This window comes from Melanotaenia boesemani, chromosome 13 (assembly GCF_017639745.1).
Source record: "Melanotaenia boesemani isolate fMelBoe1 chromosome 13, fMelBoe1.pri, whole genome shotgun sequence".
Taxonomy (NCBI): Eukaryota; Metazoa; Chordata; class Actinopteri; order Atheriniformes; family Melanotaeniidae; genus Melanotaenia; species Melanotaenia boesemani.
The window spans coordinates 20,432,842-20,454,397 of NC_055694.1; the positions used below are offsets into that span (position 1 = coordinate 20,432,842).

The following is a 21,556-nucleotide window of genomic DNA, read 5'->3' on the forward strand; positions in this document are numbered from 1 at the left end:
TTCAGAGCAAAAAAAAAAAAAAAAAAAAAAAAAAAAAACGCTTCACCTCCTCCTCCGTCTGGCTCAGCAAAGATCACACTTCTCTGAAGAGCATGCAAATCAGTTTTGCTCCTGTTTCCGGTTAATATTACTTCTCCGAAAAGTCAATCATCTCCAGTCACTGTTATCAAACTAAAATTCGGTCAATTTTTGTCTTCTTTTTCTTATTTTTTTTTTCTTTGTTTCTTTTCCTGTTTTTCTTGAAGCTTTTTTTTTTTTTTATGGAGGGTCACTTTCTTGGTATGTTCGGTAAACAGACAGGTGCTCGGTGCAACATTATTCTTGGATGTTTGGATTGGAATAAGAATAACCTTCAGGTAGGCCTGTTTATATCGAATGATCAGTGTGATTTAAGTAGTGATTGGGTTTTAAATTTAGGAGACAGTAGGCTTATATATTTTCAGACATAACCTTTTTCTTTTCTTTTTTTGGGGGCAGTATTTATTTAAAATGTAAAAAATAAAATAAAAGAAAGAAAGAAATAGGCTAAGTTACCTTTTTTGTTTGTTTGTTTGGGCGTTCTTTTCTTTATTTTCTATAACGACAAAAATATCCACCCTGTAAGACTCCAAATGGCACAATCAAAGATTTTTGTTTAAAACATTTATATTGAAATGAGTTGCGTGTGTGTGTGTGTGTGTGTGTGTGTGTGTGTGTGTGTGTGTGTGTGTGTGTGTGTGTGTTATAACTTATTGTGTTATAGATGATGATTTGATGTTTTATGTAGTGTCAGAGCAGAATACAGACAAGATGCCTGGAGATAAAGATCTAGGTTATCATATTAATACCGTCAAAAGATTTTTAAATTGTGACTAATTGCACAGGGATATGTATGTGGATTTTGTTTGATTTTTATTTTATTTTTTATACATTTTTGTTTGTTTATTGGTTCTTTTCGTCTGTTTTTCTCGCTAATAACTCTGTCTTTTCAAAGGAAAAAAACTAGAAGCTGGCGATCATTTAAAAATAGGCTATAAGTAGAACTCACATAAAAAATGTCTGTTTTATCTTTAAAAACTATGTATTCAATACATTTCATTATGGGGTTCTATGTAAGCAATTTCGAACAACACAGAATCAACAATTACAACATTTTCAATTTTCATATGAGATGTTTCACTAGGGCCTAAGGAGAATGGGGTATATAGAATTTTTCAAATTAATTTCTTGTCATTTGGGACTGTATTTCTCGCATGAAATGGCCCGTGGGAAGGCAGTGTGCATGTATGTGTGTTGTCATGGGCGCTGTAACCCGGGAGTGGAGGCGCAAAATAGAGACAGGTGAAAATCGCAGAAGAACAAAGTCAACGTTAAAAGGATGGTGTGGTGCAAAGAACCAGCAGAGGACGTGTTTTATAGACGAAACAACGGGTGTGTCTGCGTGGAATTTAATGCAGAAAAGTGCAATAATATTAATATTCAAAAAGAAATAAATAACCAAGGCATAGCCTATTTCATGCCAGTGATGCCAGTGTTAGATCGAAAACTTCTTGTTTTGTGTGGTGTGTGATTTTACCTGCTACAGCACAACAAAACTGATTAACGTTTTCAATAAAATAATTCTAAAGTTAGTGTCTGCTGATGAATACAAATGAGCTTTATTTTCTGCTGTCGTGATGGTCTGGGCTCAGCTCTGGGACCTGTTTCTGCTGCTACAGATTTTTGGAGAACAGCGGGAATCCGTAACCAGACAGCTGCTGAAGAAAACCTGGAATAACGGAACTGATGTGTGCATGCTGCAGGGCCTTTAGGCGTGTTTGTTCAAAGCTTGTTTTATGACATATATTGGATGATATGGCACGAATGAAATGTTTGCAAACTAAGTGGCCAAAATAACAGTTTAAAGAACAGAAGGAAAACAGCCCTTGTTCAGCAGCCATGACGTCATTTTAGATGTTTACTGGAGTGCATATCTTCAATCGATTCAGTACAGACCAAAGTGAAAAGACCGCTGTTCTTTAGAGATAAGTTTACAGTAGCCGAAGGAATTACAGAAGGAACTGATCCACACTTTTGGCAAATTCGTAGAATTTGTATAATCATTAAGGCTTTGCACGTATTTATTTGTTGCAGTATGCATCTTTCTAGCCGGGCACCTTTGCCACAGTTTTGCTTGCGCAGTACTGCAGAGGGGTTACTAAGGAGATGTGACGCTTCGCTGTGGTGCACAACTGTGAATACAGGCTAATAAACTTTTGTGCGATTAAATATGCCCGACAGGATTTTCTGTTGAACGTGATCATCGGCATGTCAAACTGGAGGCTCAAAGGAACCCCATGACATCTCTTTATCATCTTTCGCGGTAGGCCTGTCTGTTTGAGTCTCTGTTATCACATGGATTAATTTTCCTTCATGAAATATTTTTCAGCTCATTTTCATCTAAAGACTGATGTGTGAGTGCATTTCTATCACACATGAAAAATAGCCTCATAGGGCCCTCTGCAGCACCTATCTTTCTGTATTCTTTGTTAAGTCCGTGATGGCTAGTGAACTCATTTTAGATTCGTATTTGAGGCGTTATTTTGAAAGAGGGCAAGAAGATGTGATGTTCAGACTTTGAGGAGGTGAACCTTCCCCTCAGAATGAGTTGGCAATGAGAGAGGCAGGCCTGGGCACGCTCAGGCCCCCCTGGTACCTTTTGCCACCTCCCTGGGACTACATGAGTGTGATCACACCTGGATGAGTGTGTGTGTTTTGAACTTCTTCCTCTTATCTGAAATGACCACGAACTGAAACCTGCTTGTTTTAATTGTTTATTTACTTATTCTTATTTCAAATGCACAATTTGCACAAAGACAATGAAGGAACCATTTAAGATTTTTTTGTACTCTGCAGAGTGATCTGCCCCTCGTCAGGCTACCTACCTTCTAAGATGTCCCAGTCCACCGTTGCTGAAGAAGGAGGGACCTTTGAGCATCTGTGGAGCTCCCTGTGAGTGTCAACATCTGCTAATGGATGCTGTACATTCCATTCTATTGTGCAAATTGCCTCATTGTTTTATTAAAAAAGGCGACGCATGTCAGGCCGTTATCTGTAAATCACATATGAATGTGTCATCACCAAACAGATTATTTTAAAAGCATGTTGGTTTTATTATAAAGTTGAAACATATTATAATGTCTACCTTTTCAGCCACTCATTGCTACCTCTCATCTTTGTGCACATGCAGCATTTGATTAACTGTGTAACTGAGAAGTAAAAGACAAATCTTGGCACATTCTTTAACCAAATTGCTTGCAGTTCTGTGCAGACACAAAGGCACACTTAAGTTCTGATTACTCTAAAATTCACCTCTTTGATCAGCTTGTATTCTTGGTATTTTGTTGCTACAGGGAGCCAGACAGCACCTATTTTGAGCTCCCCCCAAACAGCCACCCAGGTGAACACCCACTGCCCTCTACCAGCACACCGGGGAATCACCGCAACTCTGCAGAGGTCTCTATGGACGTCTACCACATGAGAGACATGAACGACAACGTCATGGTAGGTGCATGAGCTTGTGCTGCGCGCTGCTCAATTTTTCAATCTTCCCTTGAGAAGCTGAAACTTATTTCTTTTACCTGAAGATTTTTCTTCTCTATATAGGATCTCATTGTTACTTTGAGCGTACACACATATACACATCAGGGGATAACCCCCCTCCCCCTGATCTTCTGTTGTTTCATTTCATTGCTTTTTCCCTCCAGTGCTGAGGAGATTCCCTCCTATATAGTTTCCCTCTCCTCTGCAGCTTTTTCCCTCTCTGTGTCTCTACTGAGTGGCCTGTTGGGATTGTGGAGTGAGTTGTGTACAAGTGTGTGAGTGTGTTGGGTGAGGGCTCATTAAATCCTAAACCCAGATCCCCTGCTGCTCCTCTTTAGAGACATCTGTAGGTTAGTGTGTGTGTGTGTGTGTGTGTGTGTCTGTGCGCGCGCGTGTGTGTGTGCATGCATTAACAAACATGCACATATGGTTGCAGGTGAATGCACAGGTTGCATTGCAGCTAAACTTCGCATTCACAGAGAGACAAAGAGCTTTTTATGAATAAGGAAGGAGCACTGATGTTCAGTGGCTCATCTTTTACACTTATTAATCTTTGTCTATCAAATATGACATAAGAAGTCTCTAGCAACCAAACCACTTTTTTATTCCCCTATCAGTCCTGAATATTGGTCAAATTTAATCTGTAATGGGCAAGATTGGGCATGCCCAGTGGGTTAATGAATAGTAATGACAGAAAAAAAGAGGCGGAGACAGCATTTATGAGATGCTCAGCAAGCACAGAAGGCCCAGTCTAAGTAAAACAAGTGGAGGAAAATAGAAGCAGGACGTCTTCCATTCTCCATCATGTCCTGTTCTGCAGAAAGGTCATCTGGCCATATAGAGCTCTGCTCTTACAGTCACTTGACATCCAAAGCCTTTAGAGAGCCAAGGCACAGAAGCATCACAGAAAAACTTCAAATTTTTCAGAAGCTTTGCAATGCTATGTGATGCGGTAAGTGCACAAGTTGGCAAATTTATGAATGTTTAAAAATTATGTTGTACTGGTGTAGTAGTGGAAAAGTTTACATATTATTTGGTTGCAAGGTAGACAATGAACTCCTCTTTAAAAGTCTTCAAAATTAAATGGCTCTGCATTGGGGTAAGTGGGTATAACCAATGGATGGATGGATGGATGGATGGATGAATGGAAAATTAAATATATGAAAGAATGAATCTTGGTATGTTCATGACTCACCGTGATGTTTAAAAGTGCACTCATTAGTGACCATGGCTGCTTCACTTTGAACTTAAGCTTAAGTAAAAATTGACATTTTAATTGGATGTTGTACCAGAAGCAGTATGGTGGAACCTTTTAGCTCAAATTTATGAAACAAAGACATATTCTTTAGGAGAGCCTAAAATGAATGGTACATATTTTCTTGTACATAGCAAAATATTCCCAACAGGGGGCAATCTTCCTGCACACAACTCTACATTTACCTCACCTCGTCCTCACCTCTGATTATCAGGGCTGACATCCGTTTGACATGGTCTACTTTTAATATAATGCCATGCCATTCATTCAGGTCTACATGTTTCTTTATTCTAATAGAGCCACGTGACAAAATGGGATTTCATGTTTTTAATTGTGTTGACAGAAGCTGTGCTCTCTGACACAGAATTTGATATAATGAGTGGCTGTAAAACAGACCATTAGAAGGACGATACTCCCTTTATCTACAGTATTTCACTCATTTTGACAGGTGAAGGTAGCTGCAACAGGCTTCTCTGCCTTTCTAAATGTTTTGATCCTTTAAGTTTGTGTTTGAGTGGCAGATACCAAGATGACAGCCCATAGGGGACATCAGATGTTGCTGGGAAGGGAAACACACACACATACAGACACACACACATTTGCTAACGCGATGGGAGTGGAGGTTTTAGCTCTGTTTCAACTTGTTGTGGACTGAATTCAGGTAAGACTCAGCACACCTGTGAGTGCATGTGTGTATGATGATGTGTGTGTATGTGTGTGTTAATTTTTTTTTTTTTTTTTTTTTGACACATACACCTGGGCTTCTTTTGTGCTTATAAAGCCCCTTTCATAATACCCGTTACAGGAAGACTTCAAAGTGAAAAAACAGTAAGATATTAGAGGGACATCAGAATGATGAACATCCCCACATATCAGCCGAGATACTGAGTGGAGTAAGCACAATTTTATCTCAGCTTTGCTTTTGTCGTGCATGAGATTGGCTCAGTATGCACAGTTTGGGGGGAAATGTTCCCTGAATGTCTAAAAAGTAAACAACAGATTGTCAGGCATTAATGGTTCTGAACCCAGCTCTAAAGTGTCATGCACACATAAGTGAGTCAATGGATCAAATCAAATCAAATTTTATTTGTAAAGCAATTTTCATGCACAAAGCAAAACATAGTGCTTTATAAAATAAAATCAAATTATGCATATTAGAAACAAAATGTAAAAAGCTCTCACACACCAGAGTATATAGCAGTAATTTAAAAACACACACTTACTGCCTCTTGACTGGCTGTAAGCATAAAATATCAATAGAATGAAACATCTGGCTTAATGCAGCTGTGAGAAAACAATATATTATTGTATGTATGTATATATATATATATATATATATATATATATACACAAGAAGGTTGCATACACACATATAAATATATACATATATTTATATATGTGTGTATTTTTTTTTATCATTCTTTTATAAATATAAAAATATCTATGTAGTGGAAGGCAATGTCATTCACATTTGGTGAAATGTGATTATAAAAAACCTGTAGTATCACATTTTAGACACAATATAATCATTTGGTTTCAGAGGGCTTTGGAGACGGAGCTACACCAAGTTGCTGAAAGTGCAGATAGATTGAAATATTTTGCTTCATGAACCGGGGGCACAAAATAAATCTGATGTTATCCAAACATAGGAATTAAATATAAATTATATTTAATACTACTGATAAAATAATAATGAAATAAAAAAAAATTTAAATAAATTTAACATTGCACGGACAGCAAAAATTATTGCACAGACTCAGTTTCACAGGAAATGGCTCAATGCTTTATGGAAGCAGAGTTCAAGGATGTGACGCTCTGGGAAAAAAGCTGTTTATCACAGCTTTTTCTGAGCTTCATCAATATGCTAGATTGCGGGAACAATGAAGCAAGAATTTGGTGAGGGTGAAAAAAAAATCTGTATTCAGTGACCCCAGTCATCAGCAGAAATTGTTGTTAATGTACATGTCCATACGCCACAAATATGTCACGTCAGCATTTGTTAAACTCAAGTGCTTGCCGTTTTATCTAAGTGTTTCTTAGTTTTCAAACCAGAAAAGTCCAGCATGTCTCCAACTTCATCACATATTCAAATTTTCAAATTTTATATTTATTTTTATTTTACTTAACTTTTATTTTACCAGGCAGATTCATCAGATCCAGTTATCTCTGTTACAAGCATGGCCTGGCCAACATGGCATATTTTACACCAAGCCATGACCAAGTAGTTTTGTTACATGGTACAAGTATCTTATAACTGTAGCTACTTAAGTGTAGTATTTGAGTAAATGCACTTTGTTACTCTCCATGACAACTTTAATGTGAAATAGGATTTTCATAACCTTTTTATAGCTATTTGACAAAGTGTGAGCAAATAGAAATTTTGGAAAACTGTGCATCCAAACTAAACATCAAGATCTTTGTTCCTTCACAATGACATAGTCTTTTAGCTAAATAACAATGTTGCATGTTCAAGAAAACAAAACAGCCAAAGAGGTGCATATTTCCAGTTTAATACAACATATTTAGATATTAATGACAGTGATTTCCATCCTGAGGATTACACAGTTTTTAGTCTCTGTGTATAAAACCATTGAGACCTCATAGCTTATTTTAATCTATTGTTTTTCAGTACAACGTGGTGGGGGGGTTGACCTTTGAACCCTTATTCTTTCATGAGTTTTTGCTTTTACCCTTTCTCTCTCTCCTTCTCAATTTTGTGCTCTCTGTCGGAGCAGACAGTGTTTACTTAGCGTAGGCCTTTACAAGGTGTTTTGGAGCGTGTGTGTACATGCACCCCGGCATTGCCGTCTATGTCCGGGCATGTCATAATTAGAATGTCGTACCATTTTTTGGGTTCCCATCCCTCTTTCCTTCTCTGCTTCTCTCCCCTCATCTCAGTCTATCGTTTCTCTCTCTCCACACCAGTTCTCACCTTTTTCCCTGTCCTGGCAGCACGTGTCTGTGTGTGGTACTGTATGTCCACTGATGCACACCTTGCTTAAACTCCGTGGTTAGGCTATGCTCCTGCATCCGCTTTACTTTGTTGTGTTTGGACTTTTTACTCACTGGAGATTTTGACAAATGAGGCTGATGCACTAGAGGATGTACTACGTGAAAAAGAAGGTAAAGACTGACTTTTGTTTGCTTGCTGGGTTACTGTATCTGCTTGTAATGCACTGCCTGAAACTGCCAGCCGTTGCAGTGTCTTGACTTGTGCACTGAAGAAGCAGCAGAGATTAATCTTTAAATTTATATACTTTTTTTGTTATCATAATCTAAATCTATTATGTTATTTTCTCTTATTTGCTGGATTTTGAATTAGAATTTTTCATATTAGGACACTGGACTATATTTTCTTTTCCCTAGAAAAATGACCATTTGATGTTAATGACTAGTGGACTGGTGTGTTTTCTTTTGTTGTGTGCATGTTTTTTGTTCAGATAGTGCAACATGAAATCAGAAAACAGTTTTTTATTTAACAGTTTAATTTGTTTACAACTTACTATGGTCCTCACAGAAAGCATTAACTTTGACAAGTGTCTGTCTTCACTGTGTGAAAGCTTCACTCCTCACAAACATGCCAGAGAGGAAAATTGTGGAATGGCAGGCAATTACCCAGAAAGCATATTATGTCCATGTTTTACAACTTGCCTCATATAGCCCCAAGGAGACTACTGTAGGGACCCCACCACAGCTGCCATTCACTTAAACTCATTTATTTACGCACTGACACACACATTTGAGTGTTATAATGATGCTTTTTCTCATTTGGAAGTGATAAGATAATTCCCAGTACTGGTCCTAGACACCTACCTAGAAAGTTACACATGTATCATCACACTCATAGAGCACTCAAGACTCCATTCCCATTGTAATCTGACCTTCCATAAGCCTCCAAGCCCCCTGTCTCTCTCACACCTCTACCTGTGTCCTCCCTCTGTCTTTCTGCTCCCTCCCTCTTTGCTTGCTTCATACTGTTCCTTCTTCATTTCTCCACAGTCCCAGTACAACTTGCTGAGCAGCAGCATGGAGAGCCTGGGGAGCCGTGCGACATCTGCCAGCCCCTACAGCTCCGAAAACGCCTCTTCATCAGCCGTGCCCACCCCCTCACCCTACTCCCAGCCCAACTCCACCTTTGAGGGCCTTTCGCCTGCCCCAGCAATCCCCTCCAATACCGACTACCCGGGGCCGCACAACTTCCAGGTGTCCTTCCAGCAGTCCAGCACTGCCAAGTCCGCCACATGGACCGTGAGTACTCATACTTTTGTGGCCTTGATGAGCAGCGATTGTGTCTGTGTCTGCACATGCAAGTGCCTTCTCTCTTTCTACCTCACATGCACATCAATATTCACACAAAGACGCTCATTCTCACACGCTCATTCAAGTCTGCACATGTGCAGGCGTGCTGTGTGCAAGCGAAAGTTGAGTATGATTCAGTGATTGATCTTCTCCACTCACCACATTAAATCTGTGTGATGCACATAAAAGAGAAAGTTTGAGCTGGTAACTTTTTAGAAAGTTTATTTTGTGTGTGTTAGTGTTTGTGACAGTTCTATTCAACAGTCCATAAATGAAAACAATGTTTGATACAGAATTTAAGAATAAATAAATAAAGATTGATGCAGGCTGTATTTTTGCTTTAAAGGACATATATCTTTAGAAGTTCTTGCTTTTTTAAATCAGTGCATGGATATATTATTATAATATAATATAATATAATATAATATAATATAATATAATATAATATAATATAATATAATATAATATAATATAATATAATATAAAACTGTTAACACTGACATTAACAGACGACTGTTAATATGTAACTTGTTTGCTATTGCTGTCTGTTATTTTATAGCAGGAATTACTTTATAGGATTTGTTGAAGGGGCATGTACTTGTTGATCAGGAAGAATATCATGCATATCTGCAAACAGCATAAATATTATTATAGCACTAGAGGCTGCACAACTCAGAGTAACCTAAACAAAGATATAAACAATCAAATAATGTGATGGTGGTGAGAGAACGGTGAAACAGGAGCTGTGCAATTTGTCATGACCTGATAAGAAGTTTCATTCTGGAAAGGTGTCACCTCTGACTGTCACACAGTTGACCTCCCTGAAACAAGAGAAATGGGAGGCAAACTGCCCTTCCTTCCCTCTATGTGTGTGTGTGTGTGTGTGTATGTGTGTGTGTGTGTGTGTGTCTTGAAGTGTCTGTGTGAGTTCAAATTGGTGAGGAACTTTGTGTTAAACTTAAGTCCTCCAAAGCTGTGTTTGCTTGAAGTAACCATGCGTGGTGGGCTCCTTTACTCAGCCCTCATGATGTAACAGGATCTCCCTCTAGACATTAGAGTGGTGGTCTTTGACCTGGTGCTTTTCTTTTTCTGTCTCTTTCTTCCTCCTGGTCTTAGCACACACTCATGGCTGTCTCCTCTGTCGCCTAAAGTTTCTCTACGTCCTGTCCTGAAATATGTCTATCATCTCCTTTGTCTCCCTCACATCTTTTGACTTAGATCTTTCTCACAGCCACTCCGCATAAACAGAATTGAAAGAAAAAGGCAGTGAGAAACATTTGTGTATGTGAGGAATCAATCCAATGAGCCAAATGTGGAGATTTTAGTTAAAGAAAAAAGTACATTTAAATTCTGACAGAATTGGTTCAAAAATACATGTTGTTTAAAGGAAAAACAAAAAAACAGAAAGATATGGCCAGTACTTCACTGAGATTCGCTGTAAATAAGATACAAACCTCAGTGGAAATTAAAAATTGCTGGAACCTTTTCCATCTATTGGACTATGTATCTGACAATATTTAGTCTAAGGATTATGGCAGCAATATGCCACCTAAATACTACAAAGTAAAGCCAGCTCAGGTGTAGACAACCCAGATACTTGTATTCACCTTTTTCTTCTTAGTTATAATATATTAAATGACCTACTGGCATTTTTTCAAAATCTGCCAAAATCAATAAAATAACTAATAAAAACTTATACGAATCACGTTAATGTGATTTAACTTTTGGCTGATTAATAAAGATGATCAAAACAATATCAACATTAAACTTGCGTCAGAGTTATTTTAACCTGCTCGGTTTAATATGAACATGACTACTCTGCCAAGCCAATTAATACTATTATTTAGAATAGAATAGAATAGAATAGAATAGAATAGAATAGAATAGATCTTTATTGTCCACTGAGGTGGAACATTGTCCTAAGCTCACTGACACAGAAGGCACACAGATACATTTAAAACACTTAAAAATTCAGAATCAAAAAGGTAACCAAAATATTTAAATTGATTCAAATTAAAGGGAAGCTGCCAACCGATCCAGCTGTACAAAAAAAAAAAAAAAAAACTTTGAATGGATTTGCCTGAATAATACTATAAAATTATTATAATTTCATTAACGAAGAGGAAAACGTTGGTTTCCCCTACCTGAGTTGTTCAGTTCACAGCAGCTTTTTGTGTTAAACCACTAGAGAAGAAACAAATGAGGCTTGACTGGCACACAGATTAACAAAAAGATGATGAGGCAGCAATAAAAGGAATGTAAACCTGTGATTATTTGGCTGCTTCATCTGCCATTAAGTATAGAGAATTAAAAAGAGGGGGAGATGAGTTGAAAAATCTTAAGTTTTATGGAGTTCACTGCGATGTGCTGGAAATGCATCCACTATGCCTGATTATATGATTGGTTAAGAATAGGAGGAGACACATAATTGTTACGTTATGGAAGCCCAGAAAGGATATGTTTGCATGAAGACTTGTGTGCGTCTGTCTGAAATGTGCATGTAGATAGAGGTGTGTGTGTTTGTGCCAAATTCAGTAGGTTCAGGTTTAAGCTTGCTTGGAAAAAAGGGTTGTCATGAAGGGATAAGATTGAGTCACCAAGTCTCTGAGTTTCATACCCAGTCCTTGTTGCCTTAGGCAGTGGGGAATGCCAAATGCCACAGGGGCATTTTGACTATAATCAGTTTCCCAGCTGCCCCCCTTCCCACCCTGCTACCTTCAGCCATGGGTGGCATGTATTGTTTTGAAAGATTACATGAAATTTAACCATCAATTGCATCTAACATTTCTCATCAAATCCCTTCTTCTTACTTCAGGGCTAACTAAAGTTTTAATGCACACATGATTCACCATTCAAAAAAAAAAAACACGCAATCCTTTTTTCTCATTCATCATAATGTTTCCACATACAGTAAGTCCATCCAAGTCCATGTTAAGCTAGTTTGGTAATCCCACCTTGTCTACTCAAGACACCACGCATTAGTGATAATAACACTGATGATCTCCTGCCCCTTAAAAATGATGCCCTGGCTTGGATGCAGACAAGCGTCACTGGGGTTGGAAATGAGGTCTACAGTAACACCTCAGCATTGCCAAATTATTAGACCTCTATCCAACTCTCAGATTCAGTGCCTATGTGGGTGTCTGCGCATGTGTTAGGAGTGGGGGGGGACTGTGATGTGCTGGAAATGCAGGCTTGAGCATGCACTGCACAGTGGCTTGTGAGAAGCTGCTCTTCCCGGCTATTAGCGTCTCTCCGTTAGAACACAGGTCCTAACACGTCCTGCACAATTCATCCTTCCTTTGCTTTACCAGTGCATCATCCACAGCCACATCACCACTACTCTTCCTGCCAAACGTGGAATCTGGTAAAACTCACAAGATGAGAGATTTTTCACACATATTTGGTTTCTCAGATGTGGTTTGTCAGTGGCAACACACAAGGAAAAATTAATAATTTGTTCCTGATTGTATGACTGTTGCACTGCATGTACAAGGGCTATTAGACTTGGCTGAGACTTAGTGCTATAAGAGATCAGCCTTTACTTATTTCCTCTCTCGTTAAAAGTGTTCAGTTTAAGCACAGGCTTGGAGATATTCTAGACTGGGTTGTTATCAGTCCAGAAAAAACAGTAAATTTGTGTTCTGGTAAAGACCTTGTACAGATTTCACAGCCTGTGCAATCACTGCCAATACAATTCAAAAAGTGTAAGTAGGTAAAGTGAATGGATTTATCATTTTCACATCTTAATTTGCTCGTATGATTCCTTCAACACCAACACAGAGGCACTTCATGATTTCAATCAAGTATGACTGCAGAGTGTGGAGAAAGCAAATCTATGGATGTGTGCAGCATTCACACTTGGTCAGCTCTTTGTGTGTATGCATGTGCATTAATGTATTTGAGATTTATTAAATAAATTTGCAGCAGGCAAGTTGTTGCTTGTATTTATGGGTGATGGTCTGACAATTATCACCTTGTCTGCAGGAGCCTGTCCCAACCTGTCTCCACTGGTCCTCCATCTAGAAGCATGGATTGATGCATCAATCAGTGGCACAGTTGCAAAAATGGACTACATCTAGTTAGAGCATTATGCAGTATTTATGTGAAGTTAAGAGCAAATATAAACTTCTTGGGATAATATCTTGACGTTTTTTATTTCATTAAAAGCATTCAGCTTACTGTTTACATGGGCCTCCCATATAGCCATGTATTTTTATAACTCAGTATGAACTCTAGTTTCTTTATTAAAACAGACTATGATGATGTCAAGAAAAAGAAAAAGGTACTCCCAGTATACTAAGTTGAAAAAGAGTTAAAAGTCTTTTGGTGATAGTAGCCATCGGTGATACATCATCAGAGTTAGTCTGACTTCACATAAAACTGTCAATATATTTGAATGATTTAGATTGTATAAATTTTGTCAGTGGCCCAAGATTTTATTAATCAGATGTGAATCAGATATACACATCAGATATTTCAGATCTTTGACTAATGCGTCCCCTCTGACCGCATCTTCTCTGACAATATTGCTTTAAATAGCCATCTAATAGATGCTAGGGCAGAAAGGGAAAGGGAATTTCATATCAGTCAAAATAACAGTACTGATTTATTTACATAATACACTACTTTTCAAAAGTTTGGGGTCACTTTGCCATGGGATTCAATAGGGAAGTGACCCCAAACTTTTGAACGGTAGTGTATATGAGTGCAATAATATGATTATATAACTTTACTGAATCTAAAGAAAGCTAAATGTTTCAAAGCCGTTTTTTGCATTCTTCAAACTTTGATTATGAATAAACTTTTTTTGTTCCCCTTGCAGGGTTTTTTCCTTCCCAGTAAAGTCAAGTATGGCAACACAAAGCCAGTGGACTGTTTTTATTTTTGTTGTTTTTTTTTTTATTCACTGAATTAATCAGCCATCATATCTATATAAACCACTGGTTCCAGTAATGTTCATCATGACACCATTAATTCACATTTTCTATATTTCCCATTTCAAATGGTAAAGGAGATAATGTTATATTGTGATTCTGCTGGAAAGCAAACCAGTGGATTAGTTCCCATGATGTGATTGCTGCAACATGAAAAGTCCCCAGATCTCTAAATAAGACGTCTGACTGGCTGCTGCCAGAAAATTATTTATTCATGGTATGGACATGCTGTTGAGACTTGTTAGGGACAGTTAAGTGGGAACAGGCAAAGCTGTGCACAGGTATTTCCATTACCCTAAAGGCAGTGCTCATAACTAAGAGTGCACCATATGAGAGTTTGCTCCGTGTGTGTGTGTGTGTGTGTGGTTGTGAGAGGGTTTAGTAATCATTTCACAACAAATAATATTATCTGTACTTATAGGACTAACTCTTCCCAGTCATCATTGGGCTAGAAGCAAATCTGTGTCTAGACTGTAAGTGGAAACATTTTAAACACGAAGTATTCTGAACTTATTACTTCAGTTTCTACTTTTAATTTCTAAATCATAAAAATTTGAACTCTTATTGGGTTTAAGTCTTGAATGAAATGACTCATTGGTGAGGTTGTAGCCTAAAGTGGTTGGCACTTTCAGCTTCTGTGCCTCATGTAAAGTAAGTCAAAAGAGAGATTGCACTGTCTCAATGGATTTGCAAAAGAAAGACTTTGAAAAAGGATTTAGTTTAACTCTTGATTATGGTTAAATTGAATGCCGATTATTTTTTGGACATTAATCTTGATAAGGTGCCTTGTTTCCCTCTTTTTCTTAATATGTGCTATTTATCCCAATTATTAAACTTAAAAAAAGGCTCAATTCACCTCTCTGAAACTATTTTATATGCTGCATTGAAGCTGAATATACTATCATTTCGCCATTGGGTGTGCTGTTGCACTTTTGCTCAGGCCCATCAAAGCAAGTCTGCACAGGACATAAGAGACTTCTTGGTTTTTCCTGCAATGTCAAAGATTGTGTTGGGGCATGTTAAGACTAATCCATTCCTCGTGATTTCTTTTGAATCATCTGTTTCTGGCAATTACACACACATACACACACATATGCATGCATGTGCATGTATAAACGCTTGTAAACTGAGGAATAACTGAAGACTTGGCTTTTACACAAATCAGCATATTTTCAATTTAACCTGTTAGTGAATGACAACAAAGGATATGTGTTGTGTTTTTTTCCAACCCTTTTTTTACTTACACTCTACCATTTGCAGGATTTGACAATAATATCCACAAATCCGTTATGTATATACATACCGATATCGGTATTGTATATACAGAAGCACCTTTACAAAATTTTAAACTATAATTTTGGCTGTACGGCACTATAGTGGTTACAGCAAGAAGGCTCCTGGTTTATGGAGTTTGCATGCCCCATGTGCGTGCATGGATTGTCTCTGGGTACCTCGGCTTCCGACCATGGCCCAGAAATATGCATGTTAGACTAATTGGTGATTTATGTCAATGTTTTGAATCATTTGCAGATGTTGTTAGAAAAATACCATACTGTGTACTAGTGCATATCTCATTCTGCACTAATACTAATTCTGTTCCCATCGTCCTGCATTGTCTAGATTTTCTGAGTAGAAGCCAACGCAAACTGCATAAACTGTAAACTGGGAGTTAACATTCACAGGAAGAAAAATGTCTATCAACTGACTGCAAGAGACCAGTTTACGTTTTGAAAATGTCTGGTTCAGGGAACTCTTGTTTCTACCCATTAATTTTTACTTTTACTCACAAACATGAAATGATTATTTACAGTACGAGTTAAATGCCTTATTTAAAAGGGTTTTGTATGTGTGCTCCTTTTCTTTCCAGTACTCTCCTTTGCTGAAGAAGCTTTACTGTCAGATTGCCAAAACATGCCCAATCCAGATTAAGCTGTCCTCGTCTCCTCCACATGGCAGCATCATCAGAGCCATGCCAGTCTACAAAAAGGCTGAGCACGTCACTGAAGTGGTCAAACGATGCCCCAATCATGAACTAGGACGAGACTTCAATGATGGTATGATCAACAAGACTTGTCTTTTGACCTGAACTGATTGTACCCCGATATTACACCTTTACCCAAGATTAAAATATAAAAAATATGCTCAAGTTGTCTTTCCTCAGACTAGCCATTTTGGTGCTTTATCTAAATTTTGATTTGACTTAGATCAACTGACTCACCTGTTTCTCATCATTCCCCCCCTCAGGTCAAACAGCCCCAGCCAGTCACCTGATCAGGGTGGAGGGGAACAACCTCTGTCAGTATGTGGATGATCCTGTCACGGGCAGGCAAAGTGTCTTTGTGCCCTATGAAGCTCCCCAGGTTGGCAGTTCGCTATCTCTATACATCAGAGACACATTGTAATACCATGAGGAATTGAACACAATTTATAATTATCTGGAATATTTACTATTAAACTTAAGAGCTGGATCCTTGTTGAATTGTGCTATTAATGTACAATTGGGTAGAGGGCCTTTAACTAAAATTAAAGGCCCTCTTTTTTGTTTTGTTTTGTTCTGTTCTGTTTGCTTTTTTATCTCGCTATCTAAAAGAAGTCCCCCAAATTTTGAACATTTTAGCCGTCACATTTAGCACAAAGAAACTATTTTTGTGAAGTAGGCACATCTAAAAATAAAGATGCCAGGCATGTCTGAGCAAGCATAAGAATAATCATGTCTGTGATTGCACCTAAGGAGGGTAATGAAAGGAACAATTGTCTCTTCTCACATCAAAGTGCACTACAACACGTCCCTCTGGTGGTGAATTGGTGTTTAAAAAGACTTGAACAAAAAAGATGCTGAAATTCTTCGATAAGTATGAGGTCAGCTTAGATACTGTCCTGCTTTGTGTTTCAGGTGGGGACTGAGTTTACAACTATCCTCTACAATTTTATGTGTAACAGCAGTTGTGTGGGTGGCATGAACAGGAGACCCATCCTCATCATCATCACTTTGGAAACAAGAGAGTAAGTTAATGACTCACACACCTCCTTTCAGAGACATTTTTGACTTAAACAAGGCATTTTCGGCTCTTTGAAACATTCTTTCTCAAGCTTGTTTTTACAAATTCTCAAATGATGTGAGCATAATAAAAGAGAAAGTTATCATATGCTACTGTTCTTACTCTCATGCCATTCTTTCAGGGTGACAGCTTTGACCAGAGCACAGAAGAAGTGAGGTACCAGTCTTTAATAAAAAATGTTTCTGTCTCAACTCATCTCTGCAGTGGCCAAGTGTTGGGCAGAAGATCATTTGAGGGCCGGATATGTGCATGTCCTGGCCGAGACCGCAAAGCTGATGAGGACCACTTCAGGGAGCAACAGGCTCTCAACGAGAGTGTGGCCAAAAATGGCACTGCCAGCAAACGCAGTGAGTTGAAAGAAACTAATGGATACATACAAATTGCCAACACATTTAAACAGTTGGAGATCCAGTGGCCTTTTATCCAGTGATTTTTATGGATGGTTGTTGGGTGAATAAATGAATCAGATTGTATGAAGCCTCCTTTATTCTGTTTCTGTTGCCTGCAGGCTTTAAACAAAGTCCACCAAATATTCCCAGTCCAAATATTAACATAAGGAAACGGCGGCATGGAGAAGAAGAGATTTACTATATTCCTGTAAGAATTTCTTTACCATACTAAACAAATTTAAAGAAATACTAAAATAAGAAATAATGTTTAAGAACAAAAAACATATTCTTCAAACTTTGAAAACAAAGATTCAGCAATTATTTCTCCCTGCCTTGCTTAGATTACTGTATGTCCTGTGTTTGTGATCAGGTTCGTGGTCGGGAGAACTTTGAGCTGTTGATGAAAATTAAAGACAGTCTGGAGCTGGTGGAGCTGGTGCCTCAGCCACTGGTGGAGTCCTACAGACAACAGACACAACAGCAGCTGCTGCAGAGACCGTGAGTCATTCTAACACGCAGATACACGTGTTAACCTAGTGATGGACTGATCACTGACCAAGCAGTTATAGAGAACAGGTGGAAGGAACACATGTAGAATTGTCTTTGCTTTTTTCTATTAATTTGATCATATCTGCATTATGTTTTTTTTGTATTTTACTGTATCTCAGCGTTTGGGGGGATTATACACATTCATAATATGTTTATTTACTTTAATAAGAACAGAACAACTCTCTCAAGAAACTTTAAATTTTCCTTTTCTCAAACTGGTCTTATGAACTCAGTAGCATTTATATTCTTTCTATAACTTCTGCCACATCCTTCTCTTTCCAATAGGAGCCATATAACATCCCCCTCCTGTTACTCTCCCTTGTCCGGCATGAACAAGATGCATTCGCACGGAGGCCTTAGCAAGCCACCCTCAGTCAATCAGATGGTGGGACAACATCCTCAGCAACACCCGAACGTCAACCCCTCCATAGCTCATATGGGTGAGTCTAATGTATGTGTGTGGTGTGTGATTCAAATCAAATTATTCACTAATATGGTCCTTGTTTCAAACCCATCTGTTACTAAGCACCCTCCCTTTTTTCCACAGGTCCAAACATGCTCAACAGCAACCACATGCAGGCCAATGGTGAGATGAACGGTGGCCACAGCAGTCAGAATATAGTGTCTGCTTCCCACTGCAGCCCACCCCCTCCGTATAACCCTGACCCCAGCCTTGTCAGGTACCTCACCCTGCAGTGACACTCCTTCCTTTATCCTGTAAAAGGCCAGCAGATAATCAGGTGCACTTGTTGAATTAAATGCTAATCAGTGGCATGTTGATTCCAAAACAGTTTCTTTGTTTGGCCATGTTAAAATTTGCTTAATCCCATTAAATATGTTTAGACTGTGCTGTGTTATACAGACAGTTTGAAGTAATAGTAGCTGCGTTGTAAAGACTTGCAGTTGCATTACTCCTTACTTCTTTAGTTGTTGCCATAATGCAGGTCTGCTGGTGAAATGACAGTTTGACTATATTGTATATACACATTGCAACTAAACTGGGAAAAAGCAGTAAAGGAAAGATTGTGTTATGGGAGTAAGTTAAGTAAATATTGTTTTAAGTAAGAGTTCATTTTGGTTCTTTTGTGCTCGTAATTTGACTACAATGCTACAGGGATTATTATGTCATACACTTAGATCTTAAATCCTTCACACTGTCACTGTATATATGGCCACCCTTTGCAATGCACTACAGCATTTTTTTTTCTTTAAAAGAAATGTTTAAATCTTATTTAAGTTAAAGCTGTTTTTATTTCCATTTTATATATATTTTTTTAAGATAATGTATCAATCCAGTCACTGGACCTGTTAACAAAAATTTGACATTTTTTTACAGTAGACTTTGTCCATTTTTTTGTTTGTTTGTTTTCTAGATTGTTGTTAATTGAGCAGTTACATTGTACAGTCAGACTTTTTTCCATTTACTTTGTATGTTATCAAAACTTTAACATTTCATGTATTTATAATAAAGGTTTTTCACCAAAGCAAGAACGGCCCCATGAATCATTCATGTAAATGCATGTTTATGGTTTTGATTTAACTGCATCCATCAAAATGAATGTCTGAACACTTGATGCTAGAGCTATGCACTAAATCTGTCACTCTGTCTTAAAATAAACGTTAACATGTTTGATTGCATTATGAGATGTGACAAAAGAGTGTGTCCTGCTTTAGTCTAAAGTCATAACTGATAACTGTCAAGTTAGGATATTATCTATTGATGTCATCAGTTCTCATGATTTTGATGTTCATGCTTTAGTCCTACTTGCAGCTTTGTAGCTGTGCTCTAAGCAGCCCTGCTTTCTCCCCACACAGTTTTCTCACCAGTCTGGGCTGTCAGAACTTCATTGAGTACTTCACATCACAAGGCCTCCAGTCTGTCTACCATCTCCAAACTCTCTCTTTGGAGGTAACCACTCTGTTGCTGCACTTTGAATCTCACACTAGAAATAATAATTGTGTTATAACAATTTTGTGTAATGAGCTTCATATAAAACAAAGAGTGAAAACCAGTAAAATGTTGACAATGTAAAAGGATAAAAAGGTAGAAATATTTTTTAGTGTAATCTGTATGTCTTTTTATTACTAGATATAATCCAGAGCAGTGTCGTGAGATGTAAGCCAAATATATGTTGTATCTGAACACAAAAGGATGCCAGGGCACCCTTAGTTTCATGGCTAACTGTATGCTTTTACCAGGACTTGGGTGCACTGAAGATACCCGAACAGTCCCGTCTTGCCATCTGGAGAGGCCTGCAGGACATGAAACAAGGTGCTTCTCTTCAGCTTCCCACATCTACTCATCACCATGACTATCATGGCCAGCAGCTGCTTCGCTCCAGCAACAACATGGCTGCCTCTGCGATGGCAGCCATTGGCACCACGGGTGGGGAACTTCAACGTCAACGTGTCATGGAGGCTGTGCACTTTCGAGTTCGCCACACCATCACTATCCCCAACAGGTCTGGTGTTGTTGGGCCGTCAGGAATGGCAGCAGCTGCTGATGAATGGGCTGACTTTGGTTTCGACATGCCTGACTGCAAAGTGTCACGTAGCAAGCACTCCATCAAGGAGGAATTCATGGAAAGCGATGTTCACTGACAGCAAAGGATAACCTGACTGCTTTACTTATGTCAGCATCATCCTATTACCAATAAGTAGTGTCATTCAGTGTGCTCTTAGGTGTCACTGTCTTATTTTAGAGCAGTGATTTTTCCAGAGAATCAACTTCCATTTTGCATGTCTGATACTTTCAGAGTGAAAAGGCGCTTTATTGTGCAGTTTGACTTTTCGGCTTTAGCAATTGTTTTATTTACAGCCAAGAGCATTAGATGCCACACAAAAGTTGTCTCACATCTGTAATAGCATTTTAATGCAATGCCTATCACAAATGATCCAGTCAATACTTTTTGGGACACTGATTAGTGTGAAGAAATTATGTCTGGGTGCATTGTGCAATAAAATGTGACACTTTTTTAGTTTTTAAACAGTGTACAAATGTCAGAATAGGCATGCCACCACAGTCAGTTTGCAAGATTTAGTTTTGTGTTTGGAAAAAAAAGAAAGTAAAGGGAAAAAAAAGGTTACACTTATTTATTTTTCCTTTCAGTTTCCTTTCACTTGTACAGATGTATATACTAACCCTAACCCTATCTTGTAAATGGTTTGGATTAGCTGTGGTTGAAATGAATATTTAGATCTTAAATAATATTCTGTTTGAACTAAATGTATAGAACCAAATAGTAAATCAAACTCATAGCTACAAAAAACAAAGACATGTATTTGTAATAGCAATATGAAGAGCTCTGGTTCTGTATGTTTTTTATTATTTCACTGTTACGATTTGTTTGATTGCCTTGGCATTGATAGTGTATACATTAACACATATTAAAATTGAGTATTGCTTCCAGTTTTTGATCAAAAGTAGAGATTATGATGTTAATTTTTGAGTAGTATCAAACTAGCAAACTGTTAAAGACAAGACATCATAAACAGTATTATATTGTT

At 38.1% G+C, this 21,556-nt stretch overlaps 1 protein-coding gene across 2 annotated transcripts; it reads left to right on the plus strand.

Annotated features, from left to right (window-relative positions):
* The first annotated feature begins 2,263 nt into the window (after window positions 1-2,263).
* Window positions 2,264-21,458, plus strand: tp73 (tumor protein p73). 2 transcript variants are annotated; one of them, XM_042005004.1, is made up of 14 exons: window positions 2,264-2,341; window positions 2,875-2,970; window positions 3,372-3,522; window positions 8,816-9,064; window positions 15,920-16,106; window positions 16,297-16,412; window positions 16,946-17,055; window positions 17,316-17,458; window positions 17,620-17,708; window positions 17,871-17,998; window positions 18,335-18,489; window positions 18,597-18,729; window positions 19,865-19,958; window positions 20,249-21,458. In XM_042005004.1, the coding sequence occupies exons 1-14, from the start codon at window positions 2,316-2,318 to the stop codon at window positions 20,648-20,650; spliced, it is 2,079 nt and encodes a 692-aa protein (XP_041860938.1). In that variant the 5' UTR covers window positions 2,264-2,315; the 3' UTR covers window positions 20,651-21,458. The 2 variants fall into 2 exon arrangements, with proteins under 2 accessions (XP_041860938.1, XP_041860939.1); XM_042005005.1 differs by lacking the exons at window positions 2,264-2,341; window positions 2,875-2,970; window positions 3,372-3,522 and adding an exon at window positions 7,695-7,939.
* The last annotated feature ends 98 nt before the right edge of the window (window positions 21,459-21,556 follow it).

What these genes read in the sequence shown, in the direction of transcription:
- tp73 (XM_042005004.1), top strand. Translation starts at nt 2,316, where the DNA reads ATGACATCTCTTTATCATCTTTCGCG. An exon ending in TGCCCTATGAAGCTCCCCAG is followed by an intron (nt 16,413 to 16,945) that starts GTTGGCAGTTCG and finishes TTTGTGTTTCAG; the next exon opens with GTGGGGACTGAGTTTACAAC. An exon ending in TCCAAACTCTCTCTTTGGAG is followed by an intron (nt 19,959 to 20,248) that starts GTAACCACTCTG and finishes TGCTTTTACCAG; the next exon opens with GACTTGGGTGCACTGAAGAT.